Source organism: Chiloscyllium plagiosum, unplaced genomic scaffold (genome assembly GCF_037043375.1).
Source record: "Chiloscyllium plagiosum isolate Xiang-an unplaced genomic scaffold, Cpla_swu_hap1 HiC_scaffold_26, whole genome shotgun sequence".
NCBI classification, from domain to species: Eukaryota; Metazoa; Chordata; class Chondrichthyes; order Orectolobiformes; family Hemiscylliidae; genus Chiloscyllium; species Chiloscyllium plagiosum.
Genome location: NW_028270164.1, coordinates 25002476 through 25030171, shown reverse-complemented (window position 1 = coordinate 25030171; position 27696 = coordinate 25002476). Strand labels below are relative to the sequence as shown.

General features: G+C 39.9%; 1 protein-coding gene across 1 annotated transcript in view; it reads right to left on the bottom strand.

The window, feature by feature from the left end:
* Positions 1-27696, bottom strand: part of elapor1 (endosome-lysosome associated apoptosis and autophagy regulator 1) — a 132756-nt gene that overhangs the window by 27871 nt on the left and 77189 nt on the right. The window contains exons 9-17 of the mRNA XM_043716712.2: positions 26082-26265; positions 22555-22683; positions 21618-21708; positions 20740-20845; positions 15999-16136; positions 12443-12706; positions 3229-3402; positions 2938-3118; positions 1898-1997 (exon numbers count right to left, since the gene is read on the bottom strand). Of these exons, the coding sequence (XP_043572647.1) occupies positions 1898-1997; positions 2938-3118; positions 3229-3402; positions 12443-12706; positions 15999-16136; positions 20740-20845; positions 21618-21708; positions 22555-22683; positions 26082-26265 (1367 nt within the window). The remainder of the gene's footprint in view (positions 1-1897; positions 1998-2937; positions 3119-3228; positions 3403-12442; positions 12707-15998; positions 16137-20739; positions 20846-21617; positions 21709-22554; positions 22684-26081; positions 26266-27696) is intronic.

Here is a 27696-nt window from a genome sequence, read left to right as displayed (position 1 = left end):
AAGCTCATTAATTTAAAATAAAACAGAAAATAAAGAAAGAGAACTCAAAGAGAGACCAACTTTTCCTTCTCTGGCCCCAGAGTCCCCATTTCAGGCTTCACCAGCCCATGCTATGTCACCCCCAGAGTGCCACTCCAGACTTCACCTGCCCACGCCATACCATGCCATGCTCAGTCCCCACTCCAGGCTTCACCAATCCATACCATGTTGCTGCCAGAGTTCCCGCTCCGGGCTTCATAAGCCAGCCAACTCTGTAGCCACAATGGCTCTGAAGACGCTGCTGCTCCAATCACCATCGAAACTGCCTTCCTACCAAACAGCTCTCTTTAGAAGGCACACTTAAGCTAAAACTAAAACAAAACTGAGAAAAGAAGAAAGAGAAAGAAAGAAAAGAAAAGGCAGATGAAGAGGACAAGCCCAGCTACAGGAGCCCTGGTGCTGCCTTTTCCGGTGTTGCCATTTTAATATTAAGGACAGAGTTCCGTGACTGCAGAATGCCAGGAACTACATTACTACATGTGCATTTCCATCCAAACATTGAGAGGGAGAAGAAAGAAATATTTCAGCCTGAAATCAATATCCATAGGTGTGTTGTGTATGTTAAGGAACAAATTTTTATTTCCTCATATTTTCTTTGAAACTTGAATTTTTAACTTAGGAAAAAGATCTATTTCTATTTAGCTGGTTTGCTAATGCTCAATTGAGATTGTTCTGTAAATTTATTGGAACATCTTTTTTGCTTTGTATGGACAAATTCAGTGCAACCTTGGTTAATGACCTGTTTCCCTCCTCTGCAGCACCCAGAATCTAAATGCAGAGAATGTAGCAGAAAAAGTACAGAAAAATCTTTATGACCAACAAAATACAAAATTGCAGCATGAAATAAACAAAATACAACTTTACTGGAGATGAGTTGTATTGTTTGTAAATTTTGTGAAGCAAATGGGTTTTTTTTATAATTACTTAATGTTTTATTTAGTTGCGTTTTCCCAGTAAAGGCTTGACTTTTTAAAACAGCTTCTGTTAATGCTTCTTTCAGCTTCTTAACCAGCTTTTCATGACTGCATACAAGGCAATCATTCTTTTGAAGTGAGTTCGCTGAATACCTTTCAGGCAATTTGTTATTCAACCAGGATGATTACAAAAAGTGAAAATGGATTTTTGGCCACGGACAGCCAGTCAGTTTTGATGCCTTCCAACCATTAATAGCTCACCGATCACAACCAAGTGTTGACTGTTTCCAAATGGTAACAACTGACCAATGTTCACTTTTTTCTCCCAGGTGAAGGCAAAGTGACTGTCCCTAACTCATCTCACATACTTGTTGGCACCTGTTCCAAGAATTCTAATTAAACTGTTTGTTCTTTTTCATCTGGAAGCACATTAAACAACCAAAGTGATTGTGCCTGACTTTGTACATCCGCAAAACAAGGTAAGTCTTGCTCAACTGCATGAGTCATGGCCAGTACTATGGTTCCTCTTGGCTCCACACTAAGATGTCTATTTATGGAAGTAAATCTCTTTATGGTGATAACCTCCAACTGACATTTTAAAGTCTACCAGTCAGCATGTATATAAATCAGGTAATGTTGAACAAATTAGCTCAAGGCCTATTGCTTTCAGGCAAAAGTAATCTCTGGCTTGGGACCTAAATTGGGCAACGGGCCATTTTCTCTCAAATTCAAGGGACTTGAACAATTTAGATCATTGTGAAGGAGGGATAACGCAGCAGTGCCTGAACAAATAGGGGTAATCAGACACTTTCAAACATGGGAGATTGGCACTAAAATGGAACTACATTGCACTCACCAGAAATGGGTGCAATGAAATCCAATTTCATTCCCAGTATTTCCATGAAATTCAGGAATTTAACAATTCTTTTCAGCAAGTCACGTACCTATAAATAAAGATTATATCGGGTAGTGTTCTGTCTTTCTCAATAGGAAACAGATCAGGGTCAGCAGTGATATTATCCAGTGTGGTTTGAGTGGTCACTCCTGGAAAGAAAAAGAAAACTTTTAAGAAATTGTTCAGTTTAGAACCAGATATTGTTGTCTTAATGGGATTAATTTGTCAGCCACAGCATTTATCAATGGATGAAAAAGGTTTGTATTCTTCAAAATAAATCTAACACAGTGGTATCTCAGACAAATTCTCAAAGATGTTTATTTCATAGTCCTCCACTCCTGCAAAGTGCCCTATGATCTTTATCACATTGAAATTTTCTTTAATATGATTAAAACCACTAAACATATGATTATTTGACAAGAAATGGCTGCTCAAAAGACAATTTTTATATTTGTTTTATGATATATTATTTACGAGAACGGAAATAGAATCAGAAATGTTCTTCATTTGCACTTCACACAGTAGTTGGCTAATGTTCAGCATTTGGGTGTTCTGAGAGGTAGATAATATTTGCAGTTTAATATTTTGGTTATTTAAACTCTGATAATCAGCTGTATGAATGTTAGTTCAAGAAAGAACTGGAATAAAAATTTCAGCATCAAAAATATCTGATGCAGACTTAACCAATTATTTCAATTTTTATAGTAGTTGAATTGAGATTTAAAAAGGTATTCACTTCTTGGTAAACAGCATTTCATTATCTAGCAGTAATATGTGTTGATTTTTCATATGGTAGTACCTGCAGATTGTAATTTACAGGTTAGAATTTATAAAAATATGATGCTTCTCCAGTATATAATAATATAACAGATGAAAGCCAAGCCCATTCACTTTAACCAGCAACATCTTTACTCTTCTCCTTGATGTCTCAACATAGTTACAGCTCATTGTTAACTTTTGTTTCACCTATAGTTTGAGACAATAGCTCACTATAATAATTGGCAAAGATTTCTATTCACATCCATTCCAGCATGACGTTTACATGTACATGTCTTATATCCATGCATTCTGTTTTAAAAAAAAACTCACCAATCAAGTGATCTGCTAAATTGATGGGATGGGCTGACATAATTGTCCTAAATCCTGTCACATCTGATGGAACAAGTGTAGATTGGCAGATATAGGATGTGACAGCTCTGGCAAAGCCTTCATCATTATCAATTACACCTTCACCTGTTACATTATCCACACAAGAGGCCAATTTCCTTCCCTTATGGAAATAAAAAGCGTAAACATTTAATTCCAGAAGTGTGTGGTTAATCGTTTTGTGTACATGAAGGTATTGAATCCTTATTAGTATCAAGAAGTCTTCATCTCTACCTGATTTCCACAGAGGCCCATGTTGAAATGGTGAAAGTATCGCACTCCTTTTGGAGTGAAACGAGGGCCACTTGTAATCGACGTGGATTCATTGAGAAGACTGAAGTCATAGTGCCATGTCCAATGCTCTTTGTGAATTATAAATGTGCAATTGTTGTAACAGAGTGTGTGGTTCTGAAAAAGAAATGCACACACAAACTATCAACATGGAGAGATTTCAAACAAATCAATTTTATTTAAAATAAAAAGTGCTGGAAATCACAGCAGGTCAGGCAGCATCCATGGAGAGAAAACAAGTGAACATTTTCAGTCCAGATGACTCTTCATCAGAGCTGAAGACTCTCCATGAATGCTGCCTGGCCTGCTGTGATCACCAGCATTTTTTGTTTTCAGTTCAAATTCCAGCATCTGCAGTAATTTGTTCCTACAATTTTACCAAAGATGTCTTGAAAGAGTTTCTTCAATAAATCTTCACAATCAATGGATTACTTCTAAATTGTAATCAAGTTGTTATATAGACAAATAGAGCAGTCAGTGCAAAAGGAGACAAGTTTCCCATAAATTAATCTAATCAATTAACAAAGTAATCTGCTTTTGAGCTATGGATTGAAGCATATTTGACAAGAATCAGAAGAGAATTCCCATGCTCTTCTTCCAGTAACTATATTAACTGAGCTGGTATAATTGTAACATTTAAGAGGCATTGGATGGGTATATGAATAGGAAGGGGTTGGAGGGATATGGGCTGGGTGCTGGCAGGTTGGGTTGGGATATCTGGTCGGCATGGACGAGTTGGACCGAAGGGTCTGTTTCCATGTTGTATATCTCTATGACTCTATGTCAATCAAATGCTGTTTCCAATGTTGGTGGGATGAGGGAGCCAGGGTGTACAGAAGCTGGTGGGAGGGAGTGGGCAGGGAGTCAAGAGTGTAGTTGGGAGAGAGCTGTTTTAAAACTAAATCAAGTAATAGGTTGCAAATGTAACTTGCAAGGTTTAAGCACATGGTAAGCCTAAAGATTATAAAGCAAGGATTCTTTATTTTATTGCCATCAAGTCTTTACAAACATTAAGAGCAATTAAAGCTAAAACCCAGAAAATTGAGTATTTATATTGGATTAACCCTGCAGGTCACAGGGAGTCATAGAGTCATAGAGATGTACAGCACAGAAACAACCCGTCCATGCCGACCAGATATCTCAACCCAATCTAGTCCCACCTGACAGCACAAGGCCCATATCTCTCCAAACTCTTCCTATTCATATACCCATCCAGATACCTTTTAAATGTTGCAATCGTACTAGCCTCCACCACTTGCTCTGGCAGCTCATTCCATACACGTACCACCCTCTGCATGAAAAGGTTGCCCCTTAGGTCTCTTTTTTATCTTTCCCTTCTCTCCCTAAACCTATGCCCGCGAGTTCTGGACTCCCCCACCTCAGGAAAAAGACCTTGTCTATTTATCCTATCCATGTCCCTCATGATTTTGTAAACCTCTATAAGGTCACCCCTCAGCCTCCGATGCTCCACGAAAAACAGCCCCAGCCTATTCAACCTCTCCCTGTAGCTCAAATCCTCCAACCCTGGCAACATTCTTGTAAATCTTTTCTGAACCCTTACAAGTTTCACAACATCGGTCCGAGAGGAATGAGACCAGAGTTGCACACAATATTCCAAAAGTGGCCTAACCAGTGTCCTATACAGCTGCACTATGATCTCCCAACTCCTGTACTCAATACTCTGACCAATAAAGAAAAGCATACCAAATGCCTTCTTCACTCTCCTATCCATCTGTGGCTCTACTTTCAAGGAATTATGAACCTCCACTCCAAGGTCTCTTTGTTCAGCAACACTCCCTAGGACCTTACCATTAAGTGTATAAGTCCTGCTAAGATATGCTTTCCCAAAATGCAGCACCTCACATTTATCTGAATTAAACTCCATCTGCCATTTCTCAGCCCATTGGCTCATCTGATCAAGATCCCGTTGTAATCCGAGGTAACCTTCTTTGCTTCCGCTATACCTCCAATTTTGGTGCCATCTACAAACTTACTAACTATACCTCTTATGTTCACATCCAAATCATTTATATAAATAATGAAAAGTAGTGGACCCAGCATCAATCCTTGTGGCACTCCACTGGTCACAGACCTCCAATCTGAAAAACAACCCTCCACCACAACCCTCTGTCTTCTATCTTTCAGCCAGTTCTGTAGCCAAGTGGCTAGTTCTCCCTGTATTCCGTGAGATCTAATCTTGCTAACCAGTCTCTTATGGGGAACCTTGTCAAAAGCCTTACTGAAGTCCATATAGATCACGTCTACCGCTCTGCCCTCATCAATTCTCTTTGTTACTTCTTCAGAAAACTCATCTTGATGGAGGAATTCTTTGTCTGTCCCTTTTGCTTTCTATGTGGTCTCCATCAGACAAAGACACCTTCCCCCCAGAGACAGTTAAGAGGTACCACAAAGAAATGGCAGAAGAGTTGAATTGGTACTTCAGATCTGTGTTCACTGGGGAAGACACAAGCAAACACCCAGAGGTAACAGTGGCTGAAGGACCTGAACTGAAGGGAATTTATATTTGCCAGGAATTGGTGTTGGAGAGACTGCTAGGTCTGAAGGTTGATAAGTCTACGGGTCCTGATGGTCTACATCCCAGGGTACTGAAGGAGGTGGCTCTAGAAATCGTGGATGTGTTGGTGATTATTTTCCAGAGTTTGATAGATTCAGGACCAGTTCCTGCGGATTGTAGGGTGGCTAATGTTGTACCACCTTTTAAGAAAGGAGCGAGAGAGAAAGCAGGAAATTATAGACCAGTTAGTCTGACCTCAGTGGTGAAAGTGAGGACTGCAGATGCTGAAGATCAGAGCTGAAAATGTGTTGCTGGAAAAGCGCAGCAGGTCAGGCAGCATCCAAGGAGCAGGAGAATCGACGTTTCGGGCATGAGCTCTTCTTCAGGAAACTTCCTGAAGAAGGGCTCATGCCCGAAACATCGATTCTCCTGCTCCATGGATGCTGCCTGACCTGCTGCGCTTTTCCAGCAACACATTTTGACCTCAGTGGTGGGAAAAATGCTGGAGTCAATTATAAAGGATGAAATTACGACACATCTGGATAGCAGTAACAGGATAGGTCAGAGTCAGCATGGATTTATGAAGGGGAAATCATGCTTGACTAATCTTCTGGAATTTTTTGAGGATGTAACTCTGAAGATGGACAAGGGAGATCCAGTGGATGTAGTGCACCTGGACTTTCAGAAAGCCTTTGATAAAGTCCCACATAGGAGGTTAGTGAGCAAAATTAGGGTGCATGGTATTGGGGGCAAAGTACTGACTTGGATTGAAAATTGGTTGGCTGACAGGAAACAATGAGTAGTGATAAATGGCTCCCTTTCGGAATGGCAGGCGGTGACCAGTGGGGTACCGCAGGGATCAGTGCTGGGACCGCAGCTTTTTACAATATATATTAATGATATAGAAGATGGTATTAATAGTAACATAGAGCAAATTTGCTGATAATACAAAGCTGGGTGGCAGGGTGAAATGTGAGGAGGATGTTAGGAGATTACAGGGTGACCTGGACGGGTTAGGTGAGTGGACAGAGGCATGGCAGATGCAGTTTAATGTGGATAAATGTATGGTTATCCACTTTGGTGGCAAGAACAGGAAGGCAGATTACTACCTAAATGGAGTCAAATTAGGAAAAGGGGCAGTACAAAGAGACCAGTTAATGAAGGCAAGCATGCAGGTACAGCAGGTAGTGAAGAAAGCTAATAGCATGCTGGCCTTCATAACAAGAAGAATTGAGTATAGAAGCAAAGAGGTTCTTCTGCAGCTGTACAGGGCCCTGGTGAGACCGCACCTGGAATATTGTGTGCAGTTCTGGTCTCCAAATCTGAGGAAAGACATTCTGGCTATTGAGGGAGTGCAGCGTAGGTTCACGAGGTCAATTCCTGGAATGGCGGGACTAGGGAGTTTGCACATTCTCCCCGTGTCTGCGTGGGTTTCCTCCGGGTGCTCCGGTTTCCTCCCACAGTCCAAAGATGTGCAGGTCAGGTGAATTGGCCATGCTAAATTGCCCATAGTGTTAGGTTAAAAGGGGTAAATGTGGGGGTATGGGTGGGTTGCGCTTCGGCGGGTCGGTGTGGACTTGTTGGGCCGAAGGGCCTGTTTCCACACTGTAAGTAATCTAATCTAATCTAATCTAATCTAATCTAATCTAATTTTATGTTGAAAGATTGGAGCGACTGAGTTTTTATACCCTTGAGTTTAGAAGACTGAGAGGGGATTTGATTGAGACATATAAGATTATTAAAGGATTGGACACTCTGGAGGCAGGAAACATGTTTCCGCTGATGGGTGAGTCCCGAACCAGAGGACACAGCTTAAAAATAAGGGGTAGGCCATTTAGGACAGAGATGAGGAGAAACTTCTTCGCCCAGAGAGTGGTGGGTGTGTGGAATGCTCTGCCCCAGAAGGCAGTGGAGGACCAGTCTCTGGATTCATTTAAAAAAGAGTTGGATAGAGCTCTAAAGGATAGTGGAATCAAGGGTTATAGAGATAAGGTAGGAACAGGATACTGATTGAGGAAGATCAGCCATGATCATAATGAATGGTGGTGCAGGCTTGAAGGGCAGAATGGCCTACTCCTGCACCTATTGTCTATTGTCTATTGTTCCCTTGCTCAGTATTCAATCTCATTGCCTCCACCTGTTGCTGGAGATCACATGAGACAAAAAAAGGAATATGTACCTGTTACTAAGATAAAAAAAGTGTGATTATGACACAAATCTGATAGAAAACAAAACTGAGAACCAGGAGGCATATTGTGGACTATGATGGGAGGTGTAAAAACAAATAAGTGACACAAAAAGGAATTATGAGTAAAGTCTGCAGCCAACAAAAAGCTATGTAAGTAGTAAAAAGGTGGCAAAAGGGGTAGGACTGATTAGGAGCAAACAAAATGGGATTTTCACATGGAGACAAGAGGCTTTGCTATAGTTCTGAATGAATAATTTGCATCTGTCTTCACCAAAAGAGAAAATGGAGCCACAGGCCATGGTGACAAAGGACAGTTCTCAGTCACTAGAAGGGTTCAAAACTGATTGGGCACAAGTTTTGGATAGACTGTTGCACCTAAAGTTATCCAGACCAGATGTGATGCATCTAAGGATTTGAAGGAAGTAAGAGAAAAGTGCCAAGATTACAGCTTTGTTCAACAAATTTTATAATAATAAGTTCAGCAATTGCAAACCAGTCAGTTTAGCTTCAGTGGTGGGGATCTTTCTGGACACAATTCTTTGGGATTATTTAGTAGTTACATGGAAAAGGTGGGTTTTATTAGGAAGAGAGGGCATGAATTTCAAAACAGACGTTATGTTTAACTAACTTGCTGGAATATTTTGAAGAGGCAACAGAAAGATTTGATGAGGGTAATGCTGTCGATATGGTGTAGATGGACTTTTATGATGCAGTGCCACACAGACCTACGACCCAAGTTATCTATCATGGAGCAAAAGAATCAATAGCAACATGGATACAAAATTAGCTGAGTTACAGGAAACAGGGTAATGGCCAATGAATATTTTTCAAATCATTAGGAGGAGCTTGAAGCCACAAATTCCTGAGTTGGAGAAAATAATTTAACAACACGAGTAGTTCCCAGATGTAAGATAGTCATAGAGTCATAGACAGTAGATAATAGGTGCAGAAGTAGGCCATTTGGCCCTTTGAATTAGCACCGCCATTCACTATGATCATGGCTGATCATCCACAATCAGTATCCTGTTCCTGCCTTATCCTCATAACCCTTGATTCCACTATCTCTAAGAACTCTGTCCATCTCTTTCTTGAAAGTATCCAGAGACTTGGCCTCCACTGCCTTTTGGGGCAGAGCATTCCATATATCCACTACTCTCTGGGTGAAGAAGTTTCTCCTCTTCTAAATGGCTTACCCCTTATTTTTAAACTGTGTCCTCTGGTTCTGGACTCACTCATCAGTGGAAACATGCTTCCTGCCTCCAAAGTGTCCAATCCTTTAATAATTTTATACATCTCAACCAGATCCCCTCTCATCGTTCTAAACTCAAGAGTATACAGGCCCAGTCACTCCAATCTTTGAACATATGATAGTCCCGCCATTCCGGGAACTGACCTCATGAACCTACATTGCACTCCCTCAATAGCCAGAATGTCCTTCCTCAAATTTGGAGACCAAAACTGGACTCAATACTCCAGGTGCAGTCTCACCAGGGCCCTGTACAGCTGCAGAAGGACCTCTTTGCTCCTATACTGAATTCCTCTTGTTATAAAGGCCAGCATGCCATTAGCTTTCTTCACTGCCTCCTGTACTTTCATTGCTTTCATTCTTTCATGCTTGCCTTCATTGACTGATGTATAAGAACACCTAGACCTCGTTATGCTTTCCCTTTACCTAACTTAACTCCATTTAGATAGTAATCTGCCTTCCTGTTCTTGCCACCAAAGTTGATAATCACATATTTATCCACATTAAACTGCATCTGCCATGCATCTGTCCACTCACCTAACCTGTCCAAGTCACCCTGTATTCTCATACCATCCTCCTCACATTTCACTCTGCCACCCAGCTTTGTGTCATCAGCAAATTTGATAATATTACTGTTAATGCCTTCATCTGCATCATTTATGTATATTGTAAGCAGCTGCGGTCCCAGCACCAAACCTTGTGGTGCCCCACTGGTCACCACCTGCCATTCCGAAAGGGACCCGTTGATCACTACTCTTTGCTTCCTGTCAGCTAGCCAATTTTCAATCCAAGTCAGTACCTTGCCCCTAATACCATGCACCCTACTTTGCTCACTAACTTCCTATGTGGGACCTGATCAAAGGCTTTCTTAAAGTCCAGGGAGTACACTATATCCACTGACTCTCCCTTGTCCATCTTCATAGTTATATGCTCAAAGAATTCCAGAAGGTTAGTGAAGCACGATTTCCCCTTTGTAACTCCACGCTGTCTCAGTTGTATAGCAGAAACAGACCCTTCAGTCCAACTTGTCCATGTTGACCAGATATCCTAACCTAATCTAGTCCCATTTGCCAGCACTTGACCCATACCCCTCTAAACCCTTCCTATTCATATACCTATCCAGATGCCTTTTAAATGCTGTAATTGTACCAGCCTCCACCACTTCCACTGGTAGATCATTCCATACATGCACCACCCTCTGTGAAAAAGTTGCCCCTTAGGTCCATTTTATATCTTTCCCCTCTCACCCTGAACCTATGCTCTCTAGTTCTGGACTCCCTCACCCTAGAGAAAACACCTTATCTATTTATCCTATCCATGTCTCTCTGATGCTCCAGGGAAAACAGCCCCAGCCTATTCATTTCATATCATTAGATTTTGATATTTACAGAAGTTTAAGCAAAACATATTTTATTGTTGGAACTATGTATGATAAAAGGGATGTTGCAGTTTGATACGCAATAGCTGTAGTCACCACTCGTACTACTTCCTCCGTACTTCTAGTCACTAGAGATATAAAAATACTGTACAACTTTCTCTGCATACAAAGTACAAACATGGATTTGCAGGAAAACTAGACAGATTTTGGAGGCACCAATAAATGCAAGGATTTTGGAGACGAAAAGGAGGATGAAAATAGGCCTTTGCTCTAAGAAGAGAAGAGCCAGATATGAGTTTTTACGGAGGGAAATGACAATGACAGGTTTGAAGGGAAGGTGCAAAATGCCTGAAGAGGGGGAATCTTTAACAATATCAATTAACACAGGCAAGACTAACTACAGTTCAAATGTTATTCTTTCAATTAGAAACACTTGAATACATCCTTTAGGATGTGAAACGGTATTATACTGCAAATTCCATTTTTCCTCTCTGAGCTTTCCTATCATTTTTCTTCTAAGCTCCAAACGCATAATAACACGTCTTTTTCCTTCTGCTAAAATCTCCACAGATTTATCCTGACTCATTGCAGACCCCCATCTCCTCTTATCCCAAACTTCAAAGCATGCCCTATTTTGCTCAGTCTTTCTGATCTCTTGAAATCTTCAGGCTGTTCAAACACTCAGCAGGTATTATCTAGTCATTCTCTCTTAATTCACTTCATTTTCTCAGTTAGTCACTTCAGCCAAAGAGATTCACCTTTGAACAAATGGTTTACATATTGAATTTGTAAGTACCCGGCATATAACTACATTACTTCAGCAATTATTACTTCATATGTTGGTCCTTATATAATCAACTATTGAATAACTATTGATCTTCAAGAATTATTGTACACATAATACATTGGATAAAAATATTAAATGATCACATTTAAAAGCATATTTACTTTTGTCTTGCTCTGAATTCCAAAGTCACCTCATGTTCCCAACAGGTTCCCTGATGCTTTCTCCAATGGTGAAAACATGTAACCAACTAATCTTTTGGCACCTATTCACGCCACTTTGAGACATGAATAAATATCTAAATGCTGCTCTGCCTCTCACCTCCGGAATGTGTATCACTTCACTCTCAATCTGGCGGGTAGAAGATGTTCCAGCACTCCAAGTTACAGAACTCAATACACCAACATACTGTCCACTGGGAGTGTACTTACGCCTGGAACAACTATTACAGAGGAATGTAACTAGGAAAGAGAATTATTTGGGATTCCTCTTTGAAAATTAGCCACTGCAGACTATGGAAAAACAGTAAGAAGTGAGCAATAAAATTAAGGTGCTCCTATAGAAGGACCCACAGGTTTCAATGTAATTTTTCAGCATAAGTACTAAGGCCAAATGAAATTGAGTTCCTTTAAGTTATTTCATTCAAGTACTTGTATACATCTGACACAATTTGTAAAAAGATTACTAATGTTTAGGTTATCTGACCTCATAATTGAACACTAAATGTGTGAGCGGAGGGTAAACCTCAATCTCTAAATCTGATCGGTGCCAGTATCTCACTGGATAAAACACATTACTTATCCCCTTCTGTAATTTCTGTGTGAGTGCTGTGTCAGAACTGAAAACACATTTCCAAAAGGACATGACTCTGCAGCACAAAACTGTGCATTCTGATGTTAACAGCGGAGATGTTTTCTGTCATTTGGGTTACGGCAGTCAAGCGCTGTCTTACACAGTGCTACACCAAAATGTCCATGAGTATAATCATACTCATAGCAATGATGCCCCACTTATTTTAATCCAGGAATGTAAGTAATAATGATTACCAAATTATTTTGGGTGCCGGGTCCACATGGGATACAAGATTCTTTTCCGTAATGATGATGAGCTTTGAGGTGTGTACTTGGTGGACATGCTTGGCATTTACTGGACTCCTTGTCTATGTACTGGCCTGGTGAACATGACACACAAGAAGATCCTGAGGAGGTTGATTCCAGTGCACATGGTCCACAATACGATGATACGCCTCCTATTACATTGGTCACGTTGATGGAGTAAATTTTGGCAACATCAGAGGAATACGCTCGACTCTGAAACATAGAGGCTATAACTTAAATATGTAGTAATGATACATTTTAAAAAATGGACAATTTGTTGCTGTGTAGAAACTTCATGACATCTGTTCAAAAAGATACATAAAAGTCTCATTTTACCCTTCACAATGCTCAGGATGAATTTTCTTTCTTGCAAGGGGGAAGTGCCCTGGGAGTCGTGGCCTCAGCTGGTACGACTATAGTCCCAAGCTGAAGGTCTGACAGCAGAGTTTGAAGTGAAGATAAGGGCAACAGGTTCGGGAGTGAGGTAAAGAGGGGAGCAGGGCCACAGTATGTAGGGAAAATACAAGCCTTTTCTATGCTTCTGGTGGGTATCTCCACTGGGCATGGACTGAACAAACAGAAGCATCCTGCATCCCTCAGCTAACTGGAGGGAAACTCACTAATGTTTACTTGGTGTGTTGACCATGGCATGGCCATATATTCAAAGAGCAGCATTGAGATAAGGCCACTTCCAGAGGGTAACACTGTTCTTGAGCCCAGGCTTAATCTGGGGGAGCCGGAAAATTGGCATCGTTTCCAAACTGTACCACCTTCCACCTGATTAAACAGCAGCTCCCACCTCTCAGCTTAGCACATGAGGGAATTAAAATTAATACACTCACATTTATGCTGCCGTGCATCTGGTCACTTACAAAATCTGAATTTATTTGATGTAATATTTCACATATATTGAGGTACCATTCATTGTGATGTGAGATGGGCAGTAAATGATACAGCAGCTGAAATTAGTTATTTCCTCTTGCTCCAGATATTTGATAACCAACTGTATATCCAAAATGTATTTCATCGTGTTAAAATTTCTATGATTTCTATCTTTCTCCCTCATTAGACTCCTTGTATCAACTTTTTCCCATTTATTTTTCTGCTATCCGCAAACTTGGTTACAGTATATCTACTTCTGTCATCCAAGTTATTAATATGTATTGTAAGTAATTGCCACCCCAGCACCGATCCATGTGCCACTCCACTAATTACAGGTTGCAATCCTGAACATGCGCCCTTTACCCAACTCTCTGACTTCCACTATTTAGCCAATCCTGTTATTCATCAGTGCTTAAATATCCCTGGCTATTTTAATCAACAGGCAAGGTTAAATTGCCCTGCATATATCTGTATCTGAGGTACTGATTTTGAAATGGTTTAGTAAAAATGTGAGAACAAAAAGAAAATCAAGAAAATTTGTCCCTACTTTTTGACCCTAGAAGATTCACAAAATGTCCCTTCTTTCATCCCATGTAGATTTCAGCTGCTGAGATCAGTGGAAACATTAATAAATTGAATAGTTTGTTATCCTATATTTTCTGCCAGAATCACTTGTAGAGTTAGTAAGGACCCATGTCCAAAAAACGTTTATTAAAAATAAATGTAAATCTTATTCATTCTAAATAAAAATCTAATCCTCAAAATAAAAATCTGATATTGAACAATGTCAGTTTTTAAAAGAGATCATGCTGATATTATAAGCTTGCCAGACAGGAATGCAACTGGAAACAAATAGGCCTGACCATTACCACCTTCTTGGATCTTGTAGAAGTTGGAGACAGTCCTAACTTTGACATATATGTTGGATGCTGGAATGACAAATAATGATACCACATATATAGATAGAGAGAACCAATGTTCCTGATGTAGCATGCTAGCCCAAATGCAAAAGATTTCTATATATACAGAGCAACACATGCAGAGTTGAATTCCATACTCAAAGTCAAGATGCTCTGTGAAAGTTTTTCATAAGATATCCTTACTTTTTTTTAATATGACATTAGTGTTTAGAATAAAACTTTGCAGTAGAAGAGCACAGCTGTTCAAATGGTCACAGACACCCTGCATTTGGCTTTGAAAACTAATCAGCCACTCTCAAGGGTGGAACATGACCATAAATCTTACGGAAAGCAATTATGTTCATAAACACGAATCCACATCCATGTCTTTGGAATTACACACTGCCCTCTGAGTCCAGAGGGCAGAGCATGCAAATATGATGGGGAGCATTTTCTAGTACCTATCTCATCGCAATTTTTCAAAGGGTTGGGCAGGGAGGGGGAGGTACTGCTGTAGCTGATTCAGGGGATAGTGATGTGCCTTTGATATGGGCTCCCTGGAGGTCTAGACAATCCCACATTTCCCCTTCCCACTGCCCTGTGCGTATCGCTACCATTGAACTGCCCTTTCTTGACCTGTCAGCCTGGGCCAGGCATTACTTCTCCCACTTACCTTGTCTCTGGCTCTAGCATTGAACATTCTTGGGGAACTGGCTGCAGTTCTAACAATGGTCATTATGGCCATTGGTACTCCTGAGACCAAATAGCTGCCAACATCTGTGGACGGCATGGTGGCACAGTGGTTAGCACTGCTGCCTCACAGCACCAGAGACCCGGGTTCAATTCCTGCCTCAGGCGACTGACTGTGTGGAGTTTGCACGTTCTCCCCGTGTCTGCGTGGGTTTCCTCCGGGTGCTGCGGTTTCCTCCCACAGTCCAAAAGATGTGCAGGTCAGGTGAATTGGCCGTGCTAAATTGCCCATAGTGTTAGGTAAGGGGTAAATGTAGGGGAATAGGTGGGTTACGCTTCGGCGGGTCGGTGTGGACTTGTTGGGCCGAAGGGCCTGTTTCCACACTGTAATGTAATGTAATCTAATCTAAGTAGCTGGTTTTCTCGTAAGGACGTCTTCCTAGATGAGGGTGCAAATGTTGTCTTGCCATAATTAACATCACCACAGTTATTACATCACTGTGAAGTTACCTGTATTGGCATCTATCCAGGGCATCCACTCATTCGACATAAAATTCAGCTCATGGTTTCATCGAAAAAATCAGTAGCATGGCTTATTTCTCATGCTTGAAAGTAAGTTCCCGAGAAGATGACAAGAGTCCTAAAACAGGTAGAATCTACGGGCTGGAATTTGCTTGAGATAACTTAGGTCAAAATTTACACCAATGTCTACTGATACCAATTTATGCTGAAATTTCTGAGAATCTTATTAGCATATGTCAGTTGATCTGGCAAAAGATAATTAGAATGCAGGATAATCAACCAAAGCCTGAGGAAACTGGAACATAGGCTAGTTCCCTTCTTTATGTCCTTAGTGATGTACTGAAAACTGATCTACTAAAAACCTCACAACTTAATTTCTACACATTAGATGCAGCATGTATAAGAAAATGCAATTATTAATATATCAGATCCAACATAATATTAATTATTAATATATCATAAAAATGAAATTGTGTAGAAAATGGAGTAGTCATTGCTCTGTAAAGGTATACCTGTTCAAATGAAGCAGTGCGCTGGAATGCCCACATAAAAACAAGTGATGTATTTCTTTCAATCACATATGTGTAGGACTGCTTTTCCCTGGAGCCATTCCAGACTTCCACTGATCTTGTATTTTCTCTAGTAGGTCCCTGAAATATTTGCAGATTATTTTAGGATTGCAACACGAAGAAAAGCTCCAAAAAAGCTGTTCCATTTGGCTGAATTGTCCCATGATACAAAGTGTAATAAATATTTATTGTCGTGGTACATGGTCTCCCTTTGTCCTGCTTTGTCTTATAGCACTACTTGTTCACATTTTGTTTTAGGGAGTAAAAGCATGTCTAAGCTCATGTCTGCGTACTCAAAACATCAATTTTCCTGCTCCTTGGATGCTGCCTGACCTGCTGGTGCTTTTCCAGCACCACACTCTTGACTACTAAGTACCATCGGTCTGTCTCAAAGAAAAGTAACTTGCCATGCCTCCACACAAAGGAATATATTTGCACTGGCGGCGTGGACACCTCAATAGATGTTACAGTTAAAGATTAGATTGGATTAGATCTAAGGTAAGACTGGAGTGTATAAAATTACAAATACAGATTCAGAGTGGTTCAATCAACTCCTCAAGCTTGCTTTGCCACACAATAACGTCATGGTAGACAAGCAGGAGGCTGGAAGAACACAGCAAGCCAGCCAGCATCAGGGGGTAGAGAAGTCAACGTTTTGGGTGTAACTCTTCTTCGGGACTGGGGGTGGATGTAAGGAGAGCTGCAGATAAATGGGGTGGGGGGTGCAGAGTTGTGAGGTGGGTTGAAATGAACCAATAAGATCATGGCTGATCTGATTTTTACCTCAAATCTATATTCTTGCATATACCTGATTACCTTTTATTCTCTTGTTTAACAAAAATCTATCTATCTGCCTTAAAAATATTCAATAAAAATATTCCACAATCATCTTGGGGAAAGATTTCAAAAGATTCCCGACCTACTAAGAGTAAAAAAGTAATCTTGTATCTTTTTTAAATGGCAATCCCTGATTTTTGACCAATGACCCCTTAGTTCTTCATTTTTCCATCAGAGAAAACATGCTTCAATATCTCCCATATCAAGACCTGTCAGGATCTTATATGGTTCAAACAAGTTACGTCTTACTCTTCTAAACTCCAGTAGATACAAGCCTAGCCTGACCACCCTTACTCATAAGACAATCCACTCATTGCCAATATTAGTAAACCTTCTTTGAACTGCTTCCAAAACAATATATCTTTCCATAAATACCATATACAATACTCCACATATGGTCTCAGCAATATTATATAACTTAAGTCATAGAATCCCTACAGAGTGCAAGCAGGCCATTTGGCCCATTGAGTTCATACTGACCCTCCAAATGAGCATTCCACCCAGACAAACCCAATCCCTGTAACGCTGCATTTCCATGGGGTTAATCCACCTAGCCTGTGCATCCCTCGACACCCTGGGCAATTCAGCATGGCCAGTCCATCTAACCGGCACATCTTTGGACTATGGGAGGAAACTGCAGCACATGGAGGAAACTCAAGCAGACACAAACTCCACACAAACAGTCACCCGAAGGTGGCATCAAATCCAGATCCCTGGTGCTGAGACAGCAGTGCTAACCACTGAGACACCATGCTGCCCTTAAGTCAACCTCCCTACATTTGTGTTCAGTTCCTCATAATGGAGAAATGATAAATTATAACATTCTATAGCTTTCCCAATTACTTGTTATTCTTCCATACTAACATAAGGACATCAAGATCTCTCTGCATCTCAGAGCTCCTCAATCTCTTGCCATTAGGAAATATTTGTTGAATAATTCCTGCCAAAATGGACAATTTCACACTTATGCACATTCATTTAACCAATCTAACTCTTTGTAGCTTTTTTACATCCTCTTTACAAGTTACTTTCCTACTGATTTTGTGTCAACAGAGCATTTGCCAACCAATCCTTATGTCCCTTCATTCAAGTAATTTATTTAAATTATAAACAGTTGACGTCCCAGTTGACTGATCCAGTGGCAGACTACTCATTTTTCCAACTACACATTTTGCAAACATTAAAAACCCATTTATGCCAACTTTCTGCTTTCTTTTAGCCGATGAATCTTCTATCCATGTCATTCTATCATACACCATAAGCTTTTTGAGCAACAAGCCTTAATGTGGCATTTTCTTAAATACCTTTTGGAAATCTAAATACAGTGCATCCACCTGTTTCTCTTTTCCACAGCATATGTTATCACTTGAAATAATTCCAACAGATTGGGCAACATGATTTCCCTTACATAAAACAATATGGACTCTGCCTGATTACCCTGAACTTATGTAAATGTCCAGCTCTAATTTCTTTAATAATAGCTTCTTCTATTTTCCCTTTGGCAGCCTGAAGATTCTTGCCCTCTGTCTCCCTCCTCTTTTGAATGAAGGAGCTACATTTTGTTATCTTCCAATCTAATGGGACTATCCGTAGATCAAGAGAGGTTTGGAAAATTAAAACAAATACATCAACTATCTTTCTTTTTTAAGACTTTAGGATGAAGTCCAGGCACTTGTGTGCCCGCAGATCCAAAAATTTATTCAATATCACTTCTCTGGTGATTCTGATTTTCCTAAATTCCTCCCTCCTTTCTATTTCCTGAATTATTGCTGCTTCTGGGATGTTATTTGTATCCTCGATATTAAAGACCAATGCAAAATACCTGTTCAATTGATCTGCTACCTCCTTATTTTCAAGGATTAATTTTCCAGACTCGCTTTCTATAGGACTAATGCTCACTTTATTAACTTTTCTTAAAATAAAATTATAGAAACTCTTACTATCTGTTTTTATATTTCAGGCTAATTTTCTCTTGTGCTCTATTTTTCCTTTCTTATTAATTTACTTGTTACTTGGTTAGACCCTTGTCATGAGACTCTTATATCTGTCATGTTATTCCAGCTATTTGTCTCCAGCAACATCTTATTTTTAATTTTTTGTAATTATCTCTCTGCTTCAATTACCTGGACTATAGATAATCTCCTACATTTACTATTCAGCAACTGACACTTTACTTAACCGTCTAACACTTTTGATCACCTGCAGAGACTTATTATTCGATACTCCACTCGCAACATTTGTATGACCTTTTGATCTCTCTGCCCATTAATCTCTCTGCCTATAAATTCTGTGCCTGTATGCCCTTCTTCACTTCACCTGAAGGGGCAGTAGTCTGAAAGCCTGTGATTTCAAATAAAATTGATGGACTATCACCTGGTGTCCTGTGACTTCTGACCTTGTCTACTCCAGCCTAACCCCAGCATCACCACATCATACTAATTTTTTGTTACCTTTGCTGGTTTTGATATTTGATCCTATCTTCAGACCACCCTTTCCACTAATGTGCTTTTTGGTACCATTCTTAATCTTTCTAGTCAAACATAGACGATGGGTCCGTTCCTTGGAATTTCTTGTACTTGTTGGAATGTATCTAGTCTCTGTGTTCTGAAATGTTCCATTAAATTTTTACCACTACGTATCTATTCATTTATCCTTAAACTTAACTTGCCAATTCACTTTGACTAGCTTTGTTTACATGCTCTCATAATTGTCCATATTTAATTTTTTTACATTGTATGTTGAATGCCCTAACCTGTGACAGAATGAGGCTCTGACCTTCTTAAAAAATATGAATAGAGAAATTCACTCACTATCCACAATTCCATGCAGATGCAGCTTGTGCTTATATATATTTTATTTACTTTTTATTTTCCTAACCAGCCAGTTCGGAGATGTTGCCTTTCTGTTTTTGTGTTCTAAGGTAATAAAATTCATTTTTCTTTCACTCAAGAAATTGGCTGCTTAATTTTGATCTAGTTAATTACATTTTAATTTAAGTATGAAAGTTGTATGCCATTATCAAATTCAAAGTATTTGTTGCATCTGACCAAGCGAGTGTCAAAAAGAGGGGAAGCAATTCCATCTCCTCACCTCATCATAAGATTCTCTCAATTTTCTTCCCTCCAGTTTCTAATCTTCACATACAGATTTATTCATGGTGTCCTTCTTGCCTTTTGTTAAATTAGCTAATATAAACACTTTAACTTAGGTGGCACAGTGGTTAGCTCTGCTGCCTCATAGCACCAGGGTCCCAGGTTCAATTCCAGCCTCAGGCGATTGTCTGTGTGGAGTTTGCACATTCTCCCCGTGTCTGCATGGGTTTCCCCCCACAGTCCAAAGACGTGCAGGTCAGGTGAATTGGCCATGCTAAATTGTCCATAGCGTTAGGTACATTAGTCAGAGGGAAATGGATCTGGGTGGGTTTCTCTTTGGAGAGTCTGTGTGGATTAGTTGGGCCAAAGGGCCTGTTTCCACACTGTAGGGAATCTAATCTAAGGGTTAATTGGTTTTAACACAGGTCTTCACATACTTCCACTCAATCATGTCTCCCCATGTATTCAAAGTCATCTGAGATGTGTTAAAACATTTATGATATGAAATAAGTATTTGTATCTTGTATTATGGCATCCTACAAAGATTATTTGAAGGTCAATTGCCTGAGTTCTTAAATATTAACTTTCAACATATTATGCTAAAAAGTATCCTCAAGATCTTGCACAATGTAAGAAATTTAAATTCATTCAAAGGTCCTCAATAAATTAAGCTTATCCCCCTCCATACCTTACATAAAGCTGCACATATCAAATCCATTCAATCTCACGGCAAAAATAAATACAGCATGACTTACCACCAAGAAATATAACTCGCAGTCTGCAGTGCACATTGTCTCAAAGATAAAAGTGATCCGAGCAACTTCTGGATTGTCTAGATTCTCTACTGTTGACTGCGGGGGTCTGTGAAATTAATCAGATGTGATCAGAAGGTAAGAAAGAGGAACAGGAGAAGAGCATATAGCTCGTCGAGTTTGCCACACCATTCAATATGATATCACTGATCTTGTCTGACGAAGGGATGCATAAATATATTTTTTAAATAGATGATTTTCTCTGTTTTATGCTGTCACACTTAAAGAAGTCATATTAATGCAGATCCCTTTCACAAATTTTCTTATCAAAATATAATTATGTCAAAATAAATTAAATTTCTAGTATTTGGGCCCTGTCATCAAAACGTCTGCTGCAATAAGTGAAGTTTTATTTAAGGAGACTTGTTTAAATTCATGTAGCTAATGCACTACTTTTGTACCTATACCTTAACAAGGTCATCTGAGAAAACCTAAGTCGGCCTCTACTCTCACCTTACATTTATAATTAGAAATTAGGTTATTTCATCAGATCTGAACAAAATGTCTGCACAGGAGTGAGCAAAAAAAAACAACTAGATTCTCCAACACTGCTGACTTTCTGGTTTGTGGACGAAGAAGCAGCATTAGAGACACTACCTGGAGATAACTGCACTGAACCATATTGCAGTAGCATGCTAGCATTAAGTAAGTATGTCATTTGGTCAAGGAAAATACAAGGGAGAAAGTGAAGATTGTAAGAATACATAGATTTTAAGAATCTACCAAATGATTATTAAAAATCATCATGAAAGATATCCGATAGCTTCATGAAGTCCTTGCTTATGCCATAAAAGTAATATGCTTTGAGGACTTTTTCTTACCTAAATCCAGGAACATGCATCATTAGCAACAAGTAATTATTGCCAGCACTTGCAATCGAACTATGTATGTGATCTCCAGCTACCTCCCATCCTGAAACAATGAAATTTCTTTAAAAGAATTGCAGCTATTTCTCCACAGGATAAGTATCTAGCATCCGACAAATACTAGCTTCTCCCTCAAACATGATGTTCAGTTGAACTCTCAGAAAAGTACATTCACGCTAATAGGTACCAATACCCCCTCTACAGCTCCAATATATAACAAAGAACAAAGGACATTCATAATGCCAAGCTCCCAACCACTTTGCAAGGCTTTAGCCGAGGCATAAAGTGGTGATTGGTTGGGGCAGTGGAAAAGTTTTCTGCCGAAAGCAGTGACAAGGAAGCCATGATTATGAGTTAATGTCTTTCCATATCATTTTGTTGTTGGTTCCTAAGCAAGTACCAAAGCAGAGCTGCCAGAATAAGTTGATGGTTGGGCTTTTTGATGGCACCCTCAGATCAGAAGATACAAAATGGTAAGGAGCAAGGTCATGGGGGCTTAAAATGCTTAGTACCTTTCACTTACTTAAATTTCAGCATCTTATCTGACAAAGGCTGGGATCAGAATTAAGAAATCACACATGTAATGAAGGAATCAAGGAAAAGGATCACACAGTTAGGTATGCAAAGGAAAGGCTGACAAGCTGCAAATAAATCTTATTGGCAACTAGTGGAGTGACACACGAAATAGTAAGGACTTTTTAAAAGTTTAAATGTATGTGACAGACCAAGTTATGATCAATAATAATTGGAAGTGTACTAATTGTGCATATTGAATGGAAAAGCAAAATATATCATAGAAGGAACTGGTACATAAATGGTTTAGACAGAATATTTGTTTAACTATTTATTATGTAAATGATATATTATTTGATGTACAATTTTTATTATTTACCTGGCGTTTCTCCACAGTCTTGATTCATTCCACTGAAACATGAACTAAACATATTTTTTGGCAAAGTATTCCACCATTTGTATTCAAATCCCAATACTGGTTCAGTGCCAACAGGACACTTAGTACATTCTGCAGAAAAACAAATATGAGGAAGTTATTTAATCAACCGGTTGTATCTGTTACAGTTTGTTTTAGTAATGCATCCAACTGTGCTCCATAGAGTTACCTACAAATGTCTCCTCACATTCCACTTCTTTTAGGATAGCACTTCAGAAAGAATCAGCTTATACACATTTCCAGGACCTTTGTTGGCAAAATCAGGAAATACTGGTGACTCTGCCCATTTCTCCATCTGAGGAGTAGAATCTTCAAGAATGTATCTTTTTCCGACAATATTAGTGATATGATTTTATAAGTCTTCACTGAATGAGCCACAGATCCAGATTATAAACCATAGTGCATTTTGATCATGGGGTTTTGTCTATTAATAATTGGACCATCATGAATAATACTCTTGAACCACTGATGTACACTGCTGTTAAATGTTGCAACTCAGCAGCAACACGGTCCCATAAACTATTATTTAAAAGCCAGTGAGCATTGTTGCTTGTTAACGTTTGCCTACATGAAGCAGTACAAGGACACCATGCTGTCCCAGCATGAGGATAACTTAAAGAACTGTAGTTTGATCATGAGAAAATTGTATCTTATCTTTGTGTATCTTATTTTTGACAGAATTCATCAACATTCATTTGGAACAGATAATGTATAGATTAAACAAAGCTAGTCACAAATTAGCATTTAAAAATGCTAATTATCACCATTGGGAGCCACACAAACTCATGTCACTCCTATTTGTTTTGAGTTACAAACTGTTGTTGTGTTTCCGGAGACTTCCGCAGCAAGTGATTGTGGAGTTGGTATTATTAATTTTAAATATATTGTCATTCAAAGCTATACCTTCAAACCACAAATTACATGGAATGAAAAACAAGATGCACTTTACAAAGTGACATTCACAGCAACAGGTGAAGGAACTACTATCATTATCTGCATGTATCAAATATCATGACATTTCACCCAAGTGATTATACTCAAAACGTTTTGCTAGACTTATTGATACAACTGCATCAGAGAGATATGGGTATAGAATGAAAACAATGGGATACTATATACTGGTCATAGGTCAACAATCAAGGAAACAAGGTTGGGATGTGCTGACGTAACAAATCATATCAACACAAAGAACCACAACACCCTCATGAAATTCCATCAGTCCCTTAATTCAAAACATAACACATTTTTCAACATGCATGTGAAAACTTTTCTTCTGGTCATCAAACACTTTTCCAAATTTCCAATTGTCATCTGTGGCAGAGGTGTTGAGTGTAATACTCAGACTATTTAGGCACCTAAAGAGAGGTCATAACTGTACAATGGCGACATGTGCAGATCAGAGTTGCAAATTCTATGGCAGGTATTTCACCACCTATTTCCCCAAAGCCTGTCCTCCATCTACAAAGCACAAGTGGGGAGTGTGACGGAATAGTTCCTACTTGCCTGGATGAGTGTAGCTCCAACAAAATTCAAGAAGCTTGATATCACTCAGGATGAATCTGCCCATTTATTTGACTCCAACCATCATGAAAGTATCAAACAATGTAACAACATGCAAGAAACCAGCACACAGAGCTAGTTGAGAAAAACCCAAGTGTGAAGTATAGATTTTAGGAAGGCCACACCATCAAAAGATCTGGAAGGATTGTCAAATCACCTGATTTACAATTTATTCATTTATTGTCACTTGCATTTTACAGTGAATAATACAGTAATATTCAGTGAGATGCTTCTATAGTTGCTACAATCTGGCACCATTTTGAATAGTCTAAGAATAAAAAGGATAAAAGGTATAATTGAAAGAGAGCCCTGAGCCGGCTCACCAGCCACGCCTGCGCCATCACCTCTCCTCCACCACCTTTCTGCCACCTGAGCTGGACCCACCAACATAGAAGTCAGCACTCTTTAGGTGCCAGCTCTTTGCTGCTGGGCCTAGATTGCCAATGCCACTGCCGATGCCAGGTCCTGTGCTGAGCCCACACTTGCCTCACAACCAGGCGTCTCTAGCTCTGGGCATACCACGCTGCCGCCTCTGCAACTGCCACCCTGCCCACGTAAGGAGTTTCTACTCCAGCCCTACTGCAACCAGAGGTCCCTAGCTCTGTTGCCAGAGCAGATGGCACCATCTCACCAAGAGTCCCACTTCGGCACCCTCCTTCGAGATGTCTCCTTGCTGGCACTGCCACCACGAAAAGTCTGCTGCAACCACTGGCCTCAAACACAAAGAGGACACCCCCACTGCCGCTGCCACATCCACCTCCTGTTGTTATAAGGATCTGTATCCGCTTCTGCCTCCAACTGCGAGGAGAAGCTGCCATTTTGTGCACGGCCTGCTTGTAGCTGCCTCGCTAACTAACCCACCACAAAAGGCTCCAAGAAAGGGAAAATGAAAGAAAAGGAGAAGTAAAAAGAAAAAAAGAAAGAAAGCAGACAGGAGTGGGTGAGCCCAAGCAAGGTCCTGCACGCAGCCCTGCTACTCCACTGCACGTCATGTAGACTCATAGACCTTTAAACTCTTAAAATGTTTCAATTCTTGTTTCTGTGAAAATTGTTTTGAAACTATCTAATGTATATGTCTGTCTTTTCACTTTTGGTGCATGTAAATGTTTCTTGGAAGTAAGAGGGTATTGTGTTAGTGGTTTAAAAGCTACTAATAAGCCAAAGATTAGGTTAACACCACATAATCAACAACCATGGGGAATCCAAGAAATAGCTGTCTGGATTAAGGATGTGTAGGTGAGTCACTCTGCAACTTGCAAATGATCAGTTTCTCCATTAATTAAATCTTTCCAAGATTTTTCAAGTCAATTGAACTGGTCTCACTTACTACAATAGTATGAGAGTGACACATAACATGGACACAACAGGCATGACACTCACTACAGGCCAAGTATTGTGGTCAGATCCCAGACTGTGAGTGATCACTGGTGAAGGGAAGGTGGGGGTGGTTGTAGGGTGAGGCTCTTGTGTGCAGTGAACAGAGGGGAATTGGGAGCATGGATAGGAGGATGGTTTTCACCGTGTCCCCTCTCCCTAATGTCAGGTCCTTCAATGAGATACAATGTCCCTTTGAATGAAATATTCAGCCTATCCCCAACTACCCCAGAAGCCTACAAAACAACCCCACAGGAGTTTGCATGTTTTGGTCCCTGCTATGGGGTCCTCTACTCACTACTGGGTCAATACTACCGCCATTATGCATAGATCCAATTAATGTTATTAAACTGCATTTCCTATATCATAATAGGCAGCTTACAAGGATGTTTAACTCACTCAAGGCCTTTAATTTTAACCAGTAAAAACATACTAAATGCATTACTCTCTTTAGAAAGTTTACAAGTTTATTTTTTCACAAAGTACATTTCATGTATCCTTGCCAAAAATGCCCCAAACAAACACAATCATTTTACCTTGAGATCCATCTGAGTAAAATCCATACTGACATGGCTCACAGTTATGAGTACCATTAATTTGGACAAAGCCTGGGTTACATGGCTGACATGACTTCTTGGCTCCCGACGCAGGAAGTTTCACTGCTCCCTTTGCATCTTCACTGCAGAGTTTGGGTTCAATCCATTTATACATTACCTGTGTCTGGAAGATCAAGGAAGAGAACAAGGAAAAAAGTTACCTCAGTGCTGCAGGCTTGAAACAACCAACCTAGAAAAAAAAGTCAAGGAAATTAAAGCGATAATATTGTTTCATTCCTTTCAATCAAATACTTGCTCATCAGGTTTTGTTAATGTTCAGCAATTTTGATTTTGACAATGAGATTTTCTTTCCAAATTCAAGGGCATCAATGTCCTGCATGGAGCACACCCCAGATTGCCAGTTACCTGCAATCAAGATTACCGTAAAGCATCCTGTCCTCTGCTTGATGTGATAATCTGACTATGAAGAACTTTTTGAGACTTAAATAGTAGGTGCTTTTCTGTTGTGGTTTTTCTAGCATTTCTGAAGTTAGGTGGACCCACTAGCGAGTTTAATCTATTTAAGATATTTACAGAAGAAAGAAGAAATAGATTTCCACCCTTTTAGTTCAGGCTGAATGTTAATTTTGTGTGGGATTGCCATGGAGATAGGCCTGAAAAAGCAGGAACACGGTGAACAAACTTGGGGAAAAACCTGAAATGCTAGAAACAGTTTTAAACTTGTTCAGCAAGTATTGTTAAAATGGAAGTCAAAAGCACAATATTGCCTCATTAATCGTGATGCTGAAGAATGTCTACTACCAGATGTCCAAAGTAGCTCACTCTTTCAGTCAATACATCCCTTTAAAACAAGCAAACTGGAGTCCAACAGTGTAAATAAAGCTCCACTTGTTATTTTAGCTTGGAACTGGCTGGCCTCCACTGTACAGGTTCTAATCAGTTCCATGAAAGAGGGCCTACTGGCCATTTCTGAGCCATGGTACCAAGGATATGAGCTCTACTCTTTATGGAGAGCTGGAAAGAGAGTTAGGTTACTGATTGAGAAGGATAAATAGTAACATGAGAGAGTGGCCTCAGCAGGATCCCTTGTGGTTAGGAAAGCAAGCTGTATGAGGTCACAGTCAGGAAGTGGTGTGGGAGGGTGAAGAAGCCATGAGGAGTGAAACATCGAATAGTGAGGCCATTAAGTGATCACCAAGGTCAAGGCCTTTAAAGGCAGAGTGGGGTATCCTATATGAGAGGCAGAGGTGTAGCTGTTGTCACTTAAAGAGTAATCCTGAGACCAAAACTAATGTTCTGTAAACACGGGTTCAAATCCCACCATAGCTGATGGTGAAATTTGAATTCAGTTATCGAACCTTGAATGTAGTTTAATGGTGACCATGAAACCATTGTTGATTGTTGTAAAAGCCTATCTGGTTCACTAATGTCCCAGAAGAAAAGGTAAATATGCCTCCTTTACCTGCTCTGGCCACATGTGACTCCAGACTGCAGCAAAATAGCCTCTGAAATGATCTAGCAAGCTAATCAGTTGTAATGAATTGATGCAAAATCTCAAAAAAAAAGATTGGTTGGATCACCTGGTGTCAACAAA